The sequence below is a fragment of the Populus euphratica genome, unplaced genomic scaffold (genome assembly GCF_000495115.2).
Source record: "Populus euphratica unplaced genomic scaffold, PopEup_1.0 scaffold773.1, whole genome shotgun sequence".
Classification (NCBI taxonomy): domain Eukaryota; kingdom Viridiplantae; phylum Streptophyta; class Magnoliopsida; order Malpighiales; family Salicaceae; genus Populus; species Populus euphratica.
In genome coordinates, this window is record NW_011500300.1 from 74,167 (window position 1) to 94,185 (window position 20,019).

Consider the following 20,019-nt stretch of genomic DNA (forward strand, 5'->3'; position numbering starts at 1 on the left):
TTTTTTAATACCATTAAATTTCTCAAATGATAGAACTCTATATTTAAATAAATAAATAAAATCTATATTATCTTTATGTACTTTTAGTTGAATTCGCAGTTGAGTCAATTGGAAATTTGAACCACACCAAGTCCTGAACATGTGGAACTGGGATTGTGCTATCTCGAAGGTTCATATTTTTGTTTCTGTTTAATTAACAAAAGCTCTAGGTGTTGTAAGAACATTGTACACACATATATAAGTGAAATTAATTTTTGTCCCTGAAAGAAATAATGAGATGCTTGGTGTTTTGGGGGTAATTCAAAATCTTTTCATGGCTAATTAGTTATTAAAAGATTGTTAAGATATATATATATATATATCTTAAAAAACTTTTTAAGACAATATAATAATTAAATTATTCTTTGAGAAAAAAAAAAGTTGTTGATTTTGTTTTTAAATTACAATAAAAAAACATCTTTATCCTTGGAATTAAAAAAAAATAAGTTATATATTTAAGGATATTTTTATCCTTTCACGTATGTTTTTGTTAATTCTAGAAACATTAAAATCAATTTGATTTTTTTTACAAGATAAATTAATATTTAATTCTAAAAAATTATTAACCTTTCACATATGTTTTTGTTAATTCCAGGAACATTAAGATTAATTTGATTTTTTTCACAAGATAAATTAATATTTAATTCTAAAAAATTGTTAAGTTGTGTAATTCAAGCACCAATACGTAGGAGAGGTTTATGCTTTTTTAGTAGTGTGTGTTGCACCACTTAATAACTAAACCCTATTATATCGTTGAAAATATCACCAATTTTTTTTTCTTTTAGTGCATGTGATGGCAGCTTGTTACCATCAAACCGTTTTTTCTCTCATCCCCTGAAAATCACACATTAAACCTCCTTGTTTTTTGTATTTTAATTTTATTTTTTATTCTTTTAATTTTTAGTTTTTATTCCATATCTTTTTATAAAATTCTTATTTATTTTTAATTTAATCATTTATTTTTAATTTTTTAATTTTTTTTAATTTGATCCTTATTTTTTTCATTTCTAATTTTTTTTCTTCGTTTTCTTATAGAAGTTTTATCGGTTCTCAATTTCATCATTTAATCCAAGTTTTTGGTACATTATTTTTTCAAATTTGATCCTCATTTTTTTATTTTTTTAAATTTATTTTCCTTTTCAATTTAACTCTCCAAGAAATTTTTTTTGTTACTCTCTAATTTATTTTTTATTTTTTTATTACTATTTTTTTATTTCAAATATTTTTGTGTAATGTTTTTCAATTTTATCTTTCAGCATTTGATAAAAAACCCTCAATCAATCAAATATTGAAAGATAAATTGAGAAACAATTAATTAAAAAATGATACAAAACAACTTGAATTAGCTTAGGTTAACCCATTAACCTTGTGACCTAAGTCATAAGGTAGATATAACTTGATAGAAAATAAATCAAAATAAACCACAAAACTTAATTCTCAATCAATTCGACATTAAATGATGAAATTGAGAAAAATAGTCAATTAAAAAAATTTAAGATAACTGATTTAACCTGTTAAACCCACAATCCAAGTCATGAGGCTAGAATAACCTCATAAGAAGAAAATTATAAAAAATTATAAAATTCAATCTCCAATAAGTCTAATATTGAATAATAAAAATAAAATTAAAATTGAAAAAAAAACAATATTATAGTGAATAATATTTTGTGAGGAGGGATACCGTAAAATCTCCTTCTCTTTTAGTTCTTTGTTAACTAGGTGTTGAAAAAAAAATAATTAACAAAAAGATGCGTAATACAACTCAAGTGAACTTAAGTTAACATGTCAAACTTGTGATATGAGTCATAAGACTGAGATAAACTTATATAAAACAAACAAAAATAAATCACAAAGTTTAATTCTCAATCAACTTAATGTTGAATGATGAAATTGAAAATAAAAAGTCAATTAGAAAAAATCGAGTCAATAAAATTAATTTGTTAAACTTGCGATTCGAGTCATGAGACTGAAAGAACCCCAAGAAAAGCAAATTATAAAATGATAGGACTAAAAGCCTTGTTTTTTCATCAAAAGGCATAATATTCAAGGCTCAAGAAGTTGGTGCATGACTTTTTTTAAACCATATGCTATAAGGGGGTCAATCTCAAATTGTCCTAAGATTTCTTCCTTTTTGGTGAAAAAAAATGATTAGCATGTTATATTGCATTCACCAAATATAACATAAACACATATGATGCTCATTGTGATAATTACTTTAAATGGAAAAATATAGATAAAAATTACTTTTTTTCATTGCTTTTAACAAAGAGCAAAACACTAATTAATGCAACTAGAAAGAAAATCTCATCACCATCTATGATTGAAAGTTTGCTTAAATACTGGATCTATATTTGAAATTTCAGATGTAAAAATCATATAAGTAAACAATTTAGCTTGAACATAATCTCTATATTTGAAAATTTACTCAGATTCTAAATATGTTGGACATAATATTAATATAGAAGAGATAAAACACTTATAGAAGTAGCACCAACTAGAAGTAGCACCAATTTATTTGATGAACCCTTTATTAGGAAACAAAGCAATTTAGCTTTTTAGTGTTAATAGATCTTTTTGTTGTTCAAAGAAAGAAATTAGAGCACAAGCTTTAACTTTTCTTTATTGCTAGGCATAATGTTAAATAAAATTAATATATTTAAGTATGGTCTCACTCGGGTTTTCTAGGTCACTTAGGCCACAAGTCAACCAGATTTGATTATTTTTTTGTTCTCATCAACTTTTTACTTTATTCGAATTGGTCTAACCACATGGTCAACTAGATTCCAGATCGATCTGTTGGGTTAGTCTGAATTTAATAATTATAATATTAGTTTGTCTAGTTATTTAAGTTGAACTTGCTTGAATTTATTAGATTTTTTTTTTGTTAAAAGCTCAATGTACATATATATTGTCCTTTGTTTTGCAACTAATTATGTTATTCTAATTTTTGTTTGTTTGTTGATGTTTAGAAATAGTTTTCTAGTTTTCTTGTAGCATTTGTTGCCCATCTACCTCTAAAGAAACCTTTTGAAATGAGCATATGCTACAGAACATGTAACTTTTGAACATGTGATGACATGCAGTTTTAAAACTATAATCGGAACAAGATTTAGAAGTTTTCGGTAATGCGATAAATGTTGCTTTTAAAAATATTTTTTACTTGAAAATATATTAAAATAATTATTTTAAAATACATTTTTAACTCAGCACATCAAAACAATTTCAAAATATTGAAAATAATTAATTTAAAGTAAAAAAATAAATTTTCATGTAAAGCAAATCCAACCTCAATACCAAATATCTTATTAGATGATGAATAAAGAGGATTAAACTTTGGGAGATTTTAGGGAAAAAAAATCTTAAATAAAGTTTAATAATTTTTTTGACCTGTTCACAAATCAACTTGAATTTTTTATTCAATTAGAACAAGTTAATCATTTCTTCTGTTTTTTTCTTTTTTTCTTTTTAAGTTAGGCCAATCCAAGCTCTAGGTTAATTGAGTCTTGAATTTACCCACTAGTTTTGGGTTTACAAGGTCACTTAGGAAGATATAATGTTCAATTTTTTTTTAAGCTCCAGAAATAAATCTAGGCCAAGCATGTTATGAGTTCTCCTTCTTCTTTTCAGTCAAAGGTTTTATTCCTAATAAAGCTTTTCGAGTTATTCCCTATAATGACATGAATTTGCTTGTATAAGATAAATAAAAATCAACAAACTTTTTTTTCAAGAAAATATTATGATTAAAAATTATTAAAAATAAAAATATTGTATAAAAAATAGTATTTTTAAAGGTGTTATTGCAAACTCATTTTTCAATTAAGAGGTTGTTTGAGAGTAAGTATCAACTTGCTTTTTATCAAAATTTATTTTTTTGTTTTAATTTTTTTTTATATATTTTTGTATTGTCTTGATGTGTTGATATTAAAAATAAATTTTAAAAAATAAAAAAATATTATTTTGATGTTTTTATAAGCAAAAAATATTTTGAAAAGCAACTGCTATGATACTCCCAAACCCTCTAATTTTACAACCATCTCCAATATCAAAGCTCGAGCTCAAGAAAATTACTAAATTTATTTTTTAATAACAAAACTAAGAAATTATTCACTTGATAGTCTTGATACTAAACTCGCAACATGTGCTTTACTAGAGATTAGATAAAAATCCAATTATTAGATTAAAAATACAAGCATCACTATTTATTTATTTTGGCACACAATACAACATTTGAAATGAGAATTAAAAACATGATTAGTGTATCAGAACAAATTAATCAATGACCATGTATATTAATAAATGAAACAAATTGGTGTGACTCGTTCAACTTAATAAATCAAAAGCAAACTAGTTGTCCAATTCAAATCATGATTTGGTTAAAAAAAATAAATTCAAGTCATCATCATTTTTAATATTTTTCTAACCCTAGATTAAATGTGAAACAATAAATTATCAGATAATTAATTTTTCAAAACAATCCAAGAAGTAAAATGAAAAAATGATGACATATTATAATGGGTAATGGGCACCACCACAATGTATTAATTTGAACAATTTGTTTTTTTATTCTTTTTTTTATTCTCTTCTTGGATGAGGCTTCATTAAGTTTTAACTTACCTTAGACTTGATTAAAAATATGAGTTTAAAAAAAGAGAAAAATCAAGAAAACTCCTGCGGATATTCTAGACTCGTATTAATCATCCAAACTCACAACTTATTAAAATTCTAAACTTGTGTTTAATAAAAAAAACCTAATTTTCAATCAATTTAATATTCAAAAATAAAATCTAAAAAAAAATTCAATTAAAAATATTTTCCAAAGCAAATATTCATATTCATAGACATGATTGCATTGTGATTTGATTATATTCATAGAAATCTACTGGTGTTGCGTATTGATTATATTCATAGACATGGTTATGTGCAGTGTGAGTTTGAAGCCTAATAACATTCTACTCGTGTCAAGTAGAAGGGGTGGCAATAGCGCTGAATTTGTGCCAAAGATTGGGGATTCTGGTCTGAATAAGAAAACGAAGTCCGATCGTTACCTCATTGGGACTGCTTTGTATACGGTACCGGGGTCCGTGGTTGATCATGTCCAAGAGGCTCCCTGTGACATATGGGCTCTTGGTTGCATAGTTTTCGGGATGCTTACAGGGAAGCCAGTCCGGGATTTGAAGCCTGAGGCCGCTACTGAAGAACTCCTGAGAAAGATTGGTGACGAATTGCCTGAAATCTCTCCTCAGATCTCCAAGGACGGGAGAGATTTCTTGAAAGGATGGAAACCTGAGTTCAGATCGATTGACTGCTGAGATGTTGCTGGACCATCCCTTTGTGTCGGGATTGCAGTTCTTACCATTCCTAGCTTCTCACTGAAGAACGCCCACATGGATTGCAGTTCCTCATTCTGGATGCCATCTGCAGAGATAATCACTAAAATCCAGTTGATCTAAAAAAACCTTTAATCTTAGAATGAAAATTCTTATCACTGAAATCGATTCTGAGTTCACAATATTTCACATAAAGAATATCTGTGGTGATATAGAATCAAAAAAGAGAAAAAGAAAAAAAAGAAAAGATCTCTCATCAATTCCAAGCAGGTCAGGACACATCTGGTGGGCTCGCCGAAGAATGGCACAAGCAACTGGAATTATTGCTGCATTAACTATATTATAAACAATACAGAGGAAAAAATTAAAACCTTCCTTTTTCGTTCAGGGGAAACAAAATAAAAATAAAAATAAAAGAAATATACAAGGAAAAACAATCTGCAATTCCCCCCTCAGCACGGCTAACTTTCCTACTTCCTACTTGCATTCTTGCGTTTGCCGTCAACTGGAGTGGCCTGCCTTCTATTCTGTTGTAGGGGAACTCCACCTCCATTTGCCGACTTTCGTGAAGGTGAAGGGCCTAGCGAGGGATTAAAGTTCTTGCTGCAGAATTTGAAACTTGTAAGAGAAACTTGCGAAAATAAATTAATGGATAGGATTTGACCAACACCAAATCACATCTACAGTACCTCAACTCTGGATTCCTGGCTGCTTTTGAAATTGCTTTGCTAGTTTTTGAATCAATCCCATTTGTTATACCGGTGAACTTGGACTGATTGAATTGCCAGAGCAAATCAGGTTCTGATGAATCACTGGTGGCAGCATCAATATCGTCCATGTCGTCATTATTAGCAAGGTTGATCTGGTTGTTACCCGCGAACAAATTATAGGATTGTTCTGGGTAAATTTTTGAGGAGTCTGAAAGATACTTCTGGTAAAAGGCATCAGGCAAATTGCCATTTTCTGCATCCCAACATCCTAGAGACTTTTCTACTCTGTTTATAGCATCTTGCTTGTTCACCATGACCTTATCTACCCACTCGCCTGAGCCCATTTCCTTCTCATCCTCAGCATACTTTTGACCAGGGCTAATGACTGGAGGCCATGGAGGCGAGTTTGCTAATATCTCATCAAGATCGAAGCTTTGTCTCTTCTGTCTCGGAGCAGACTTTGTGTGAACCTGAAGCAGCAGCACATCAATTTATAGGAACCAAATTAACTGGATGAGTATAAAGATGAAGAAAAAGAAAGGAATCAATCCTAGAGAAAAGTAGAGGAAGCCTTACTTTCGATGATCAACAATCTCTTTTATACATTTAACTCCCAATCTTATTCAAAGGTTGAACTTCTTGCTCATAAATTTTATAAATTCTAAAAGACCCAAATAATTTATGCTGTTATAGATTCCATGCCAAATAAAACAAAGTGAAATATTCAGCTGTCTCCATGGTGTCAACACTCACTCAACAACTGCTATTTAATTGCTTGATTTAAGAAATATCTTTACCAAACATGATTGGAAAGCATGGCTCACCTCTATGTTGCCCACATCCCCAATGGGTTGGCGGAAGGCATTGCTGTCATTTGCATCTCCGAGCCGATGGTTAGAGTTGAATGGTGATGATTCACTTTCTTTTCTTCTGTGTCCTGGTTCTCTCTCTTTTTTCGCTAATGCTGCCTTTAGGCTAGCAATCTACGGGGATGAAAGATTTTCATACAGAGTACATTAATTTGTGTGGAATGATTAAGATAAAAATGTTATATCGAAAGCAGAAAGGAGAAAAGGAAAGTAATACTTGTTCTTTGAGATCTTTAACATCTGCACTGTCCTTGTTCACCTGAGCTGCACCAAGTTCCACCGTGGCTACCCGCTCAGCAAATTTCAGAGTACTTATCGTTTCTCCTAGTGCATCAGGCTCGGGGCTAATGTGAACAAACATCAGTGTCTTGGCCTGCCCTCCTGAAAGAAGAATTTCATTCCGAAGCCACAATCATTTTCATGAGGAGAAAGGAACACAAAGACAGTAGATTGAAAAATGTGTTAACTTCGACCGTACCAAGTGAGTCTTGGAGCAGTTGTGTAAGTTTGCTATTTCTGTAAGGGACATGTGGATTCTTTTGGGCAAGGGAAGCGATGACATCACCCAGAGCTGATAGGGATTTGTTAATGTGCTTTGCTTCTATTAGTCTGTCTCCTGTCACCTCAGATTTGTTTACTCTCTCACTCCCAGCCAAATCAACCAGATGCATACAGCCACGGAGAATAGTTCCAGATGTCAAGTCTCTTCCTTGAACATGGACAGTCAAGCAACTGCAGTTCACAAAAATATAAAGTACAAGTCATCCACACTAGAAGGTACTGCTAAGAGACATTACAAACTGAAATCTGCGAAAGAACAAGAAGTAACCTATGCGAGCGACTGCTGCGATCATTTAGGGCTGTTGCACCCACTGCACGATTCCTATGTCCAAGGTACATCAGATCAATAACATCACATGTTGATGACACAGGAATGATGTTTGCATCTGGTACATTCAGACCTGTGTGAGAACTGTTACGAATTTCTAACGTGTCAACAATTAAGGATGGACAGCTCTACTCTTAACCCTCTATAGAATACAAATGTCCGAATGACTTCTTATTTCCTTATTAAGTAGTTTTGGCTATAGTAGTAGCTGCTCATGCAATCCAGTTCTTAACTAGCGCTTAACCAGAAAACAAACTTTGTAAAGGATATCTTTTGTTACTTCCATCAGTAACAAGGAGATCCCTGACTTGCTCATTGTAAATCTCTATCATTTGTACAGCAACATTGTAGCAGAAGGTGTCTTTCCTTTGCTCTGCAAGAAGAAACAAATCACCCAATGCCCTATAATTCACCCCTTGGTTTTTATCTGTGAGATCTTTGGGTCCTGTCTGGAAACATGAATGATGAAGTTCAGAAATTTTGCATATTTTAGTAATTAACAGCAAAAACAGTTTTTCTACTTTCACAGATGTATCTAGCTTTAGTTTTACCATGGTGTAAGTTTTTCCCGATCCTGTTTGACCATATGCAAATATACAAACATTGTAGCCATCAAGAACGGATCGAATTAGTGGCTGCATATCAGAGAAGACCTCGGCTGCAATTCAGTGAGAGTAAGTGTAAAAAGTAGTGTCAATTAGCATTAATCAGACAAAATTCCAAATTAAGAACCAACTGACCTTGGGTAGCCAATGGTCCAAATACTTTATTGAAGCTAAAGGACTTGCATCCTTTCCCATGTTTTGATGCGGTACTAATTGTAATATTCCCATCTTCTATGGAATCCACTGTGCTCATATAGTTTGATTGTCCAGACAAAAATGGTCTCACTCGACAATATACCCGAATACTTCCTGGACAAAAATAAAACGAAGGGCATAGGTACACAATAAAGAAAAAACATGATTCCTAGTCCCTTGCGGACAACAGCAACTTACCTTTGAGGTCCTGCACTTGATTATATAGCTTGCGATTTTCTTCAAGAACCTTATGGTAGCCTGAAGCAGCATGAGCGAGACCATGGATGTGCATGCCTACGTAGAAAAAGATATGGACTCAAACCTTAGATAGAAAGAACACTTAACCGACTCTGCTACCCACACAGCCATCCCCACCCCAAAAAAGAGAAGTTTGTAGATAACCGAAATGAAAAAATCAAATTTCTTTTTTGAGTACCTACCAAGACTGTTAAACTCCTCATGAAATTTCATTTGCATAAAATGCATACCAGCTTTTGTTGTACGGATTGTGTTTTTTAATTCCTGCAGCGAAGAATAATTCGCACGAGAACTATACTTTGTTAATCCAAGAAAGAAAATAATGGAGAAGAAATTGCTAGTAGGCGTACCTGGATATCTCTTTGCTGTTGACTAAAGATAATTTGCTGTTTCTGCGTTTTATTTTTTAATTCTTCATCATCAACCAGGTTTTTATGAAAACATTCCTCTTTCTTCATCACTCTGACTTTTTTTTCATCAGTCTGCAGGATTTCAGCAACAGACAAGAAACTCTTTAGTGATTATCATACAATTATAAGCATCATAAGCTTCACCGTGGTAGTATGTTTTCATTGTCTTAATATATCTGTTGGACTTAGGAGGCCTTTTGCTATTCAGTGGATGAAGATTAAGAGATTTACCCTTTTATCACCACATGCAGATTTCAGCAAAAACTTGTTGCCCTGAGAGATGGTCATTTCTTTAGGAGCTGCCTTTACCTATAATTTACAGCACAGTAGGATAAAAAAATAGTTGCACAATTAGAAACGAACTAATTATCTTCTGTAAACTTATTCGTGTTCAATGATCGGCTGGCCTACCATATCATATTGGCTTGCTATGCGATTCTCAAATTCCTCCACAACCTTACTGAGCACTGATTCGACTAACTATTGCAAGCAGAAGGCATGTAGAATCGAAGTTAGAAGCAATATAATCAGCCGTACCAGCAGATTCTAAGGAGTGCTAGTATTTGAGCTCAAAAAATTAGGGAATTATGATTTTGAAATTGTGGGAATGTGATCAACATATCAGCAAGTAATCATTCAATACTGGGGAAGCTTGGCAGCCTCAGAATCTGAGTATAGATTTCACATAATGTTAATAAAATGCAAATGCAAATTTGCTTCTAATAATGCCCGAGAAAATAAACAGTAGCAACGGGTGCGTATATTCTTACTGTTGGAACTTCTTCAGGCTTCTTATCCAACAAAACAGCACGAACAAGCATACTCAAAGAACGAGACCCAGGCTAAAACACGAGGAAAGAGATAAAAATTTAGAAGACATAAATCTGAAGTTCAAACTGTCGGAGCAAGCAAAAGCTCAAATTTAAAACAGTTAAGCTTACCAACCATTTTATTAGAGTTTTCAAGATCACTGGACAGAGTGTTGAAAGATTTTTCATTCATTGACAAGTTTCTGGATAAGGAATTCATGAACGGTTCCGAGTTTTTTCTTACAAAAGACTTTGCTGACACTGTAGGTTTTACATTTCCACCAAATTTCCAAATCCCATTTCCACCAGTCTGTTTCCACTCATTGTATGATTTAAGTGCCAAAACAGTATTCACAACCCTTGCAGATTTTCCTCCCTAGAAATACAACAAGAGTTAGACAAATGAAGCTCTTATCTAATTCCAAGCATCTTTTGCATATAGTAAAATCACAATTGCAATTGCAGCACATACTTGTTCCAGATCAGATGCCTCAAAATTAGGAATCCCCATTTCTTGTACAGCTACAAGAAAATTCCTCACATTTTCAAAGTACTGAAATGCTGATAATGCAGCTCCATCAGGTATAAGAGCAGCATCACATGGACTCTCCACAACCTAAAATATAATTAATTAAATTAATCACCATCATCCAATAGATAGAATCAATTAAAAGTAATAATACTAGCGGTATGAATAAAATAAAATATACCTTAGGCACAGCTCCAGGTTGAACCTTATTGAGAGCATTGCAGAGAATGATTCCACTTCTCAATCCAAGCCTAAACTCTTCTTCAGATGGCTCTGCTGGCAAATCCTTACCTGCTACCACTCCTACCATCTTTCTCAACCACCCCGCAGCTTCATACCTTCTTGATGCTACCATAAGCAAAATCTCAATAAAATTAACGCTTCTCGTAGACAATTCGGAGGAAAACAACTATTCTGTTGCAAGGGAAACACAAAAGGAAACAAAAAGAAGAAATAAAAGGTACCGGCTTCTTCAGCTTTTCTAGAGTCCAAATCAAGATCTCTGAGTCTATTGCCATGCTGTTGCAGCACATCCTCCACGACCGACGCCACAGAAAATGACAATGCTCCTCCTTCAACAGCCATGTCGTAAGAAATCCCTGCAACGTACTATATATTTCCGCCTTCTTCTCTCACAATTCCACCATCAAAATGCCTCAATTTGAGCCTGTTGGAGCTAAAACAAATTGAAAAAAGGAAAATCGGAGAAGAAAGAGAGAGATGGAAGAGGAAGGGTGGAGGATATTTTTATTTTCTTAGGAAGTTAGTTTGATGCTAGAACATCTAGAGATATATCACATTCATTCTCCATGAGCTTTTGCCTTTTCTCTTTCTTCCTTCTTCTACCTAGAAAAGCTAGTAAATTATCTCTTCCTTTTTATGACTTTGCTTCATATATAGCATCAGTAGTATTCATTTCAGTATACTCTCTCTCTCTCTCTACCCACTCCGTCTCTCCTAAGCTACTTCTCCCCCCGTACCTGTCTCCGAACCTCGTGGCTTCTCCAGCATACCATCCCAGCCAACGTGCTTCAGGTGCTTTTTTCCCGGCGCGTGCGTTCAGAATGTTTTTGATTTAAAAATAAATTAAAATTAATAGTTTTTAGATTTCTTAGGTGATTTTAATATAAGAATTAAAAAATAAGAAAAATCATTTTTAATATATTCTCAATGCCAAATAGACGCCCTGCACCCGTGCTCAAAACATCATCACGGCAGCAATTTTTTTAACTGATTTTAAACTCTACTCTTAAAATCCTCTTGAAATTAGTTCTAAATGAAATTGAAAAAAAAAAACATCTTTATATATGAATCTCTGTTTTAGTAATTTTATGACCAAATCTTTATATAATTTTTATTCGAGATACATGTAAGTTTACGTTAATTTGAATATCAACGTTAAAAATAAAAAGAAATAGTGGGTAAAATAGGATTATGATGACGGAAATTATTGCTCAATCTAAGTTGTCGTGTTGTTATAATGAATAGTTATGGATATCCTTCAATTGGGATTCATAATTAAAAAAAAAAATATGGTTTTTTTTGTTTTTTTATTAGTTTATTTTAATCTCATTATTTGGATCATAAATTTAGTAAGTAAATCTAAACTGACTTAATTTTTATTATTTTAGTGAGTCTTTAGAAATGCAAGTGAACCCATATTTAAAAAAAAATATTTTTTTAATATTTTGAATTGTTTTGATATGCTAATATTGAAAATAATTTTTATAAAATAAAAAAATTATTTTGATACATTTTGAAATGAAAAACACTTTGAAAAGCAACCACAACCGTATTTCCAAACAGACATTTCAAGTTTATTATGCTAACTCGAGTTGACTCGAATCAGATGAAAAACATTTTGAAAAACAACCGTAACCGTACTCCCAAACAGACATTTCAAGTTTATTATGCTAACTTGAGTTAACTCGAATTAGTTTTTTGTTTCTTTTTACCTACATCTTTTTGTATTTAACTGTCTAATAATTAAGCTACATTGTTTTTTCTCTTTTGAATTTTTTTTTCCAAGTTATCATGTTTTTTTCTTTATTTGATTCTTTTATTATGCTTACCTGTTTCTCTAATTTTGTTTTTCAAGTTTTACTTTTCAACATGGTATTGATTTGAGAATTAAACTTTATAATTTTATTTAATTTATTTTATACGGTGTTATTAAAGTTTCATAACCAAGTCATAAATTTAATAGGCTAACTCAAGTTGATTTTTTTCTTTTTTATCATTTTTCAATACTAATTTTTATGTTTTTAATTTTATTTTTTGATATTTAATTTTCTAGGAATTAAATTTTAGATTTTTTTATTTTGTTATCAAATAAGATTACAGATAACATAAATTTAATTAAGCACTCAGCAGCATTATTGTTCGATCCATGCGCCCGCTGTCACTTCGAGGCTCACTCATGAAATATTAGACAAATGTTAAAAACAAAATAAAAATTAAAGGCTATTATTAAAAAAGAAAAAAAACAACTTAAATAAGAAAGCTGCAATTTTACTTCACATTATAGAATGTTTGAATATTCTGTTATGTCAAATGCAATTCACATAATGCTTCTTTAGGGTGCAAGAACTTTGCGCCCAGCTCGGTGAGATACCAAACGCAATAACCCCGTACGGCTCCCAGCAGCAGCTTTGCCCACAAAGTCATGCTTTTAGGTGTGATGGATAATATAATAATGGTCAGTGGTTATTTTTTATTTTAAAAAATTATTTATATATTAGTATATTAAAATAATCTAAAAAAATTAAAAAATAATGTAAAATAAAAAAAATAATTTTTTTAAAAAACACAACTCAGAAAAAAACCAAGACTTCACAAAATAATTCAAGGTTACTTGCCTTCAGGTAGACCTTTCAGCTCGGAGTCACTTTGTGGTGCACCACCATGCAAAGGAAGATTAGGCCAGCAAATTTCTATTCCTGCCTTGTGAATTTGGCAGTAGAGCATTTTGCCTAGTGATTAAGAAACTGTTTGCAAACGTGGAGCGACGCGGTTCTATTTATGTACTGTTTGCAAACGTGGAGCGACGCGGTTGTATTTATGTTTTTAAAAAATTTAATTTTTTTATTAAAATTTAATATGATTTGTATATTTTGAATTATTTTGATGTATTAATATTAAAAATAATTTTTAAAAAATAAAAAAAATTATTTATATATATTACAACATGAAAAATTACGAGAGGGGGACTTTTGTTGTAGTCAAGCGCGAGCAAGTAAAAAGTTGAAAAGCAACCAATTCCAGATGCCGAGCACAGTCATATTTGTTACTTGCAATCGCCTCCAATTGTTAGGCAGTGCGTAATTTTCAGAGAGTGGAAGGGTTGTTGAAAACGGTTACCAACCAGTCTATATGGAGTTCATAATGATCGAAATATATAACCAAATTAATGCCACAAAACATGCCCCATGGCCTTGGGTTCTAAGTAACTAAACCTTTGAGAATTCGTTTCCATTTTTTTTTTTAGTTTTAACTGATTTAACTTCACGTTAATTAGGAATTCTATTGCTCTTATGGGTTGGAATCTTACTTTGTAAATCTTGCCAAGTTAATTAAAAAAATAAAAACTTAAAAAAATAACCATTATCTTTCAAAATAAAAACTTATGTGTGTGTATATATAAATAATTGTCAACTTAATTAAAAAAGTAAAAAATTAAAGAAAAGAAAGAAGTAAGCATTATCTTTTAAAATAAAAACTGATAAGAGAGGAAACTATTACTTTTTTTAGTAATTTTTTAAAATATTTGGACTAGGATTATTTTTTATGGACAGATGAGGCCTATTTCAATAATTAATAAAAAAATAAATTTTTATTTTTATTTTTTTTATAGTTTGGTTGGTAATTTCTGTGATGTCAAAATCTGATGAAATTCTCATTGTCTTGACCTTAGACCTTCCAATCCGATACTCAAATCTCGCCTTGATTTAAGGTTGTCCGGCTTGGATAAAGGATGCTTTCACCCAGTTAATATTTATCCTTCTAGATTCTATGTGTCGACTTATAGTCAGAAGAGGTCATTTTAACCTTTTACATCCACCTGGATATGTTGGCACAAACTACTGGTTGTTTAAATTAAACATTTGATTACTAAATATGATAGTACCTAGTTCTTTTTATAAAAAAAATAAATAAAAATTTGCTGAGACAATTATAAAAATATTTTTCTTACGTATTGTTTTTTTGTTTTTGGGTATTATCATATTTAATTATACATGTTTAATTTAAACAATTAATAGAAAATAGTTGGAATTCAAATCTAGACCTGATATTTATATGATATGCTAATCTTATTCCAACACATTCTATTATGTATTTTTTAGATTTCTAAAAACTATACATATAAACTTTTCATGCATATAATTTTTTAATGCACAAACAAGTTTTTTCATGTGAAGCAGACACTATTTTTTATGTCAATACACGATCAACATTTTCTAGAAGTCACACATATTAATTTTCAATGTATATAATGTTTTTTATGAAAAATAAACATTATTTTTTATACAAATGATATTGTTTATCACTAATATTTTCAATAATAATATACATGACATAACAACTATAACATAACACAATAATTAATGACCATCATGGCTACTTAAAGAGAACATACTAATTCTTTTCACCAATGATAAATTATTCTCTTTTTTTATAAAAAGTTTCTGAGACATGGGTGCATGAACACACCAAACTCAAAGTAAATAGATAAAGCAATTTTTAGCTATACAAGTGTAACATACAACCATGCAAAGTTCTAGCTTACCCATAGCTGAAGCTGCTTCTTATAAATATCAGCCAAAGCTAACCATGCCATTCCAGGCCATAAATCAACCATGCAAGGGTGTATGCCACACAAGTTCTATTGATATGACTGTGCTCTGTAATTTCCAGCCATTACATTTATATATTTATTCCCTGTACGTAATTTTATTTTATTTTTCTTTTTTTATATATTATTATTTTATTATATTCTCTTACATTTATTTACTTAAGCATTATAATATCTCTTGTTCTTACGACGGTTTGGTTTTTTAAGAACAACCTAAGTTAAAAAACAAAGGTCTGTTTCTAATAACCTAGAATGCAACCATGAAAAACCTGTATTTTATTTAAAGTTGTTTTACGAATTTCAAAACATATCATGGCATGCAAGTTTATAAAATAAATAATTTATCTTGTATCTTTGAAATAAGATTAGATTTAATCCTTACTGTACATAAATAAAATTCACATCATGATATTCAAAGTTGTAATATATACAAAACAAGTCATAACTCGTATACTAGTACATATAAAAATAAAATATATTAAACAAAAAAAAATAAAATAAATATTTTTTCATAAGAAATTAATGGTGTTGATGTTAAAAATTAAACTCTTTGTCTTTAAGAATAAATTGCTTGTTTATTGGTGCAAGTGATTTTTGTTGCAAGTAGTCTTCCAATTCCAACCACTTGATTTTTAAAAAATATACTTCATAGTTCTCAAATCGAAAGTGTAAATTAACTCAAAATCTCTCAAACAAAAAACTATAATCTAAGCTCTATGATAAAAAAAAAAAAGACAATAAAAAGCTAATAGAAACTTGAGGCAATATAAGTTGCAAAAATAAAAAAAAGAGAAATAATAGAGTTGTGTTTCAAAGTGTTCAAAACAACTCTTTTTTTACTTTTATTTATACTAATTTTTAAAACCAAAACTATGAGTATCATAATTAATTCCCTCTATTTTTCCATAATTACTTGTTATAAAAAACACTTAATAGTTTTTAGTTTAAAAACCGAATATCTTTTCATTTAAAAAAAATGTTCAAACAGATGAAAAGGAACGATTGTTCAAACTCTTTATTTATAAATTAGATATATATAAATGGTTTGACAAAAGATAATTCTTTATCAACCAAAAAATTATTTTACAATAAATTCAAATTCAAGTCCAAAATAGGTTAGTAGAAAACAAACTCAAACTCTAAACCTAGGAGCCATACTTGTGCCTAAATGCATGCATGCGAATTAAACTCGTATTACTTTACTTATGCTCATTCATGACTTTTTAACTTCCTATTATGTAAACTAATGTTTTAAAACCTCGCTCGACAGGTCAACTTGAGACCCAGTTAACCCAGGATTAAAACCAGGTCGGGTTGATAAAAAATTAGTTAGGTAAAACTCGGTCGATCCAGGTAAACCCAGATGAGATCGGGTTGTTTATATATATATATATATATATATATATATATATATATAATAAAACATCACTATTTTGTCCTTTTATTGTCAAATTATTTGACAGTTAAAGGCTAAAATAATGAAGACAAAAAACCTAATCTATTTAATCTTTAAAGCCATATCAGTTGCGAAGAAGAGTAGAGGAATTTAAGCCACATGAAAAAGATTTTACGACAAGTCAAACAAGGTTTTGTCCTTGTCACTTTTTTGGTTATTAAATCACCAATGGATCTTCATTGTGACTTTTTAGCTTTTATGGTTTCTATCTTTTTTAGTTAGTACTATATCTGAATCCCTTTAATTTTAGGCAAAATAGTCTTTATTAATTCTTGCACGCTTCTCCAATCTTTGACATAACTTCTTTTGTGTCATTTGAAGTGGAAACAGAGAGACTAATAATTGGGATTCTTTCATTAGTTTTGGGGAAACTTTTGTTTTTCTAGTAGAAACAGAGAGATCAATAATTAGGATTTCTTCTTTAACACAACTATTTCTTTTTTAGCAAACATTGATCATGGATAATTTCTGTTGATTATAAAAGTGGATTAAAAAGAGGAAAATAAAGGATGAAACAGTGAAGGGCAAAAGGTAAGTGGTGTAATAGATTTTGCTGTGATTCAAGACAACTTTTGCAGCTTTTCAATGCAAGGGATTGTTGGATCCAATTACCTATTGATTTGTATAGTTTTAGAGATGTGTAGGAATAGTTTGCTTAGAGATTGTGATTTATTAAATATTTTTAGCTTTAAATTTTGTGAAAAAAATTAAACAATCTATTAATCAAAATGTTTGTGTTGCTATGTGGTTTTGACTCTAATTTAATAGGAATGCTTACTTTCCAGAACTAATCTAAATAGTCTATTTTTTTTGGGTTGACCTGGGTCTGCCCATCTGACCTGTGACCCAATCATTGTATTGGATCAAGTTTAAAAATTATGATGTAAACTACAAAAATAAAATCTCTCTTTCTTTTCTATGTGGGATAGAAGGTTTTGGACTTCACAAAAACATGTTAACCTAGGTTTTTGATATCAATTTCTCATCCACCTATAATTTATTTTAATCACATTAATGTTTCATGCTAAATAATTTTTCTTAGAGAATAATTTTCAACAAAATTTTAACCTTGTGTTACACTATAATTTGATCTAAAATGTTTCAATTAACCTTGCTTTATTAAAGCAATTCCAAGAAAATAAAATAATTATGGATGTTTTTTGTGTTTTCTTCCATTTCTATTACATAGAATACATATATAGTCTATTAAAAAAAATTAAATATTTTATATTTATGGAATAGTTAATCTATATAATATCATGAAAAAAAATACATATCATTTTAGATATATGTTTAAAATTTAAATATAATATTTTTTTTATATATAAACTTGGATATACAAATATATCGAATTATAAATACCCTACCTTGTGTATAAAAATAATTTTATTACATTTATAATTTTTTCATACTTATTTGAAAGAGAACCTCCATAAAAATAGATATAATTATCATCTCTAACTAATTCCTTACTCTAGATTTCTTGACTTGACCCCAACTTAAAGTCCCAGTTTGATCTTATCCTTAATCTAGAACATTCCACATGAAGCCAACTCTCAACTTTCACAGCTTCAACATTTCTCCACCTATCAAGTTGCTCACCTATAATGAGTATTTTGTTTTTGAGTTACAACTAACTTTTTAAATTATTTTGTTTTTTTTTTAAACATTAAATTGATTTATTTTAGGTATTTAAGATGGTTTTAATGTGTTGACATAAAAATTAAAATTAAAATTAAAAAGCATCATTTTAATATATTTTTAATTAAAAAATACTTTTAAAAGGTACAATGTATTGTAATATCAAACTCACACAAAAAATACAATGCATCGTGATATCAAACTCACACAAAAACTCTCTAATAAACTAGATCTAACTCGAATCTCAAATAGCTACTCTCCTGTCATCTATTTAGTCATTCATTTCTATCAATCATTAGTGAACTTGAATCATAGTTTTTAAATACAAACAAGAAGCGCTTAGTTAACTTCTTGACTATCAAAACCGAGTATGCAGTTTTAATATCTCTTTTATTTGATGTTTTTCATAAAAAAGTAACAATACAACAACATCTACAACCAAATATGGTAGTGAATATCTAACATTCCAAGTTTTTGTTATATCAACATATAATATTAAAATCTTAATATGTATATATACAAGTCTGTGTCTATTGAATTGAAAAAAAAAATATTTATATATTATTGATATGTCAAATAATCAATATTTTAATTGATAGTTGATTCTTTAATAAATATGCTACTTGTTATTTATTTTTTATTTCCAACAAGACAAATTAAAATTAAAAATTTAATTCCAAACAGAAGGTAAGTTGCAGCCTTGCAAATCAAATGGAGTAGAAAATTCTTAATTAACTTTAACAAGTCAAGAGAAAGAAATAAGAAGGCAATGCCACAACTACAAACTAGGTAAAATGAAAAGGCAAATAAAGTTGTAAAAAAAAATAGATTGAAAGAATATGATAAAAAAAAACTTGTGAATAAATTGTATAAATGGATAACATCATTTCTAGTTGTAAGATGACCTATTTATAATGTTATAAGGTTAAAACTTCACATAAACATAAAATCATAATCATATACAAAATATATATAGTAGGCAAGAACTTTCCAATCTAAATTCTAATATAATTAGTATTTCTTAGTTATGTATATCTTTCTTAGTAATTATACATGTTCTTGTGATGCGTAACATTTGCCATTTTACTTGGCAAATAGAGCGGGCCTCACCAAGTAAGCCCACACATCTATCTTTTTTTTAAGGGCTATGCTTAATGGGCTACCTAAATCTAATAGATTATGATGTTTATCTTAATTTTTTTTTCTTCAATACAAATAAAAATAATTCTAAATAGTTTACCCTTTTTTTTTGTTGCTTGAACAAGTAGTCTTTAATTTTAATTTAGACATCTTATCTAAAAAATTCATGAAAAATGTTTAACTGAATATCTTTTTTATGTAAAACATGTTTTCCAATAAGACTTTAGATTTTTTCCCTAATAATAGCCATGGTTGTTTTTTTTTCAAAACTTTTATTTAAAAATTTTTAT

At 29.9% G+C, this 20,019-nt stretch overlaps 2 protein-coding genes across 2 annotated transcripts in view; both read right to left on the bottom strand.

Moving 5' to 3' along the window:
* LOC105113343 (zinc finger (MYND type) family protein / programmed cell death 2 C-terminal domain-containing protein) overlaps window positions 1-20,019 on the bottom strand; it is a 33,536-nt gene that overhangs the window by 6,980 nt on the left and 6,537 nt on the right. The window lies entirely within an intron of this gene.
* On the bottom strand, window positions 5,653-11,492 carry LOC105113342 (kinesin-4-like). The gene is made up of 19 exons (XM_011009493.1): window positions 11,105-11,492; window positions 10,822-10,988; window positions 10,584-10,727; window positions 10,248-10,487; window positions 10,073-10,144; window positions 9,714-9,782; window positions 9,534-9,611; window positions 9,243-9,374; window positions 9,075-9,156; window positions 8,833-8,928; window positions 8,575-8,748; window positions 8,386-8,492; window positions 8,105-8,283; window positions 7,775-7,936; window positions 7,424-7,677; window positions 7,163-7,326; window positions 6,901-7,059; window positions 6,056-6,546; window positions 5,653-5,969 (listed from the first exon to the last, which is right to left on the bottom strand). The coding sequence occupies exons 1-19, from the start codon at window positions 11,223-11,225 to the stop codon at window positions 5,837-5,839; spliced, it is 3,024 nt and encodes a 1,007-aa protein (XP_011007795.1). The 5' UTR covers window positions 11,226-11,492; the 3' UTR covers window positions 5,653-5,836.

Bases quoted from the DNA above. Each gene is read 5' to 3' on its own strand.
- LOC105113342 (XM_011009493.1), bottom strand. From the start codon at position 11,225: ATGGCTGTTGAAGGAGGAGCATTGTCATTTTCTGTGGCGTCGGTCGTG. The intron at 10,488-10,583 runs GTATGTGCTGCA...TTGTATTTCTAG, and splicing joins AGGCATCTGATCTGGAACAA to GGAGGAAAATCTGCAAGGGT. The intron at 7,327-7,423 runs GTACGGTCGAAG...TTCTTCTTTCAG, and splicing joins ACTGCTCCAAGACTCACTTG to GAGGGCAGGCCAAGACACTG.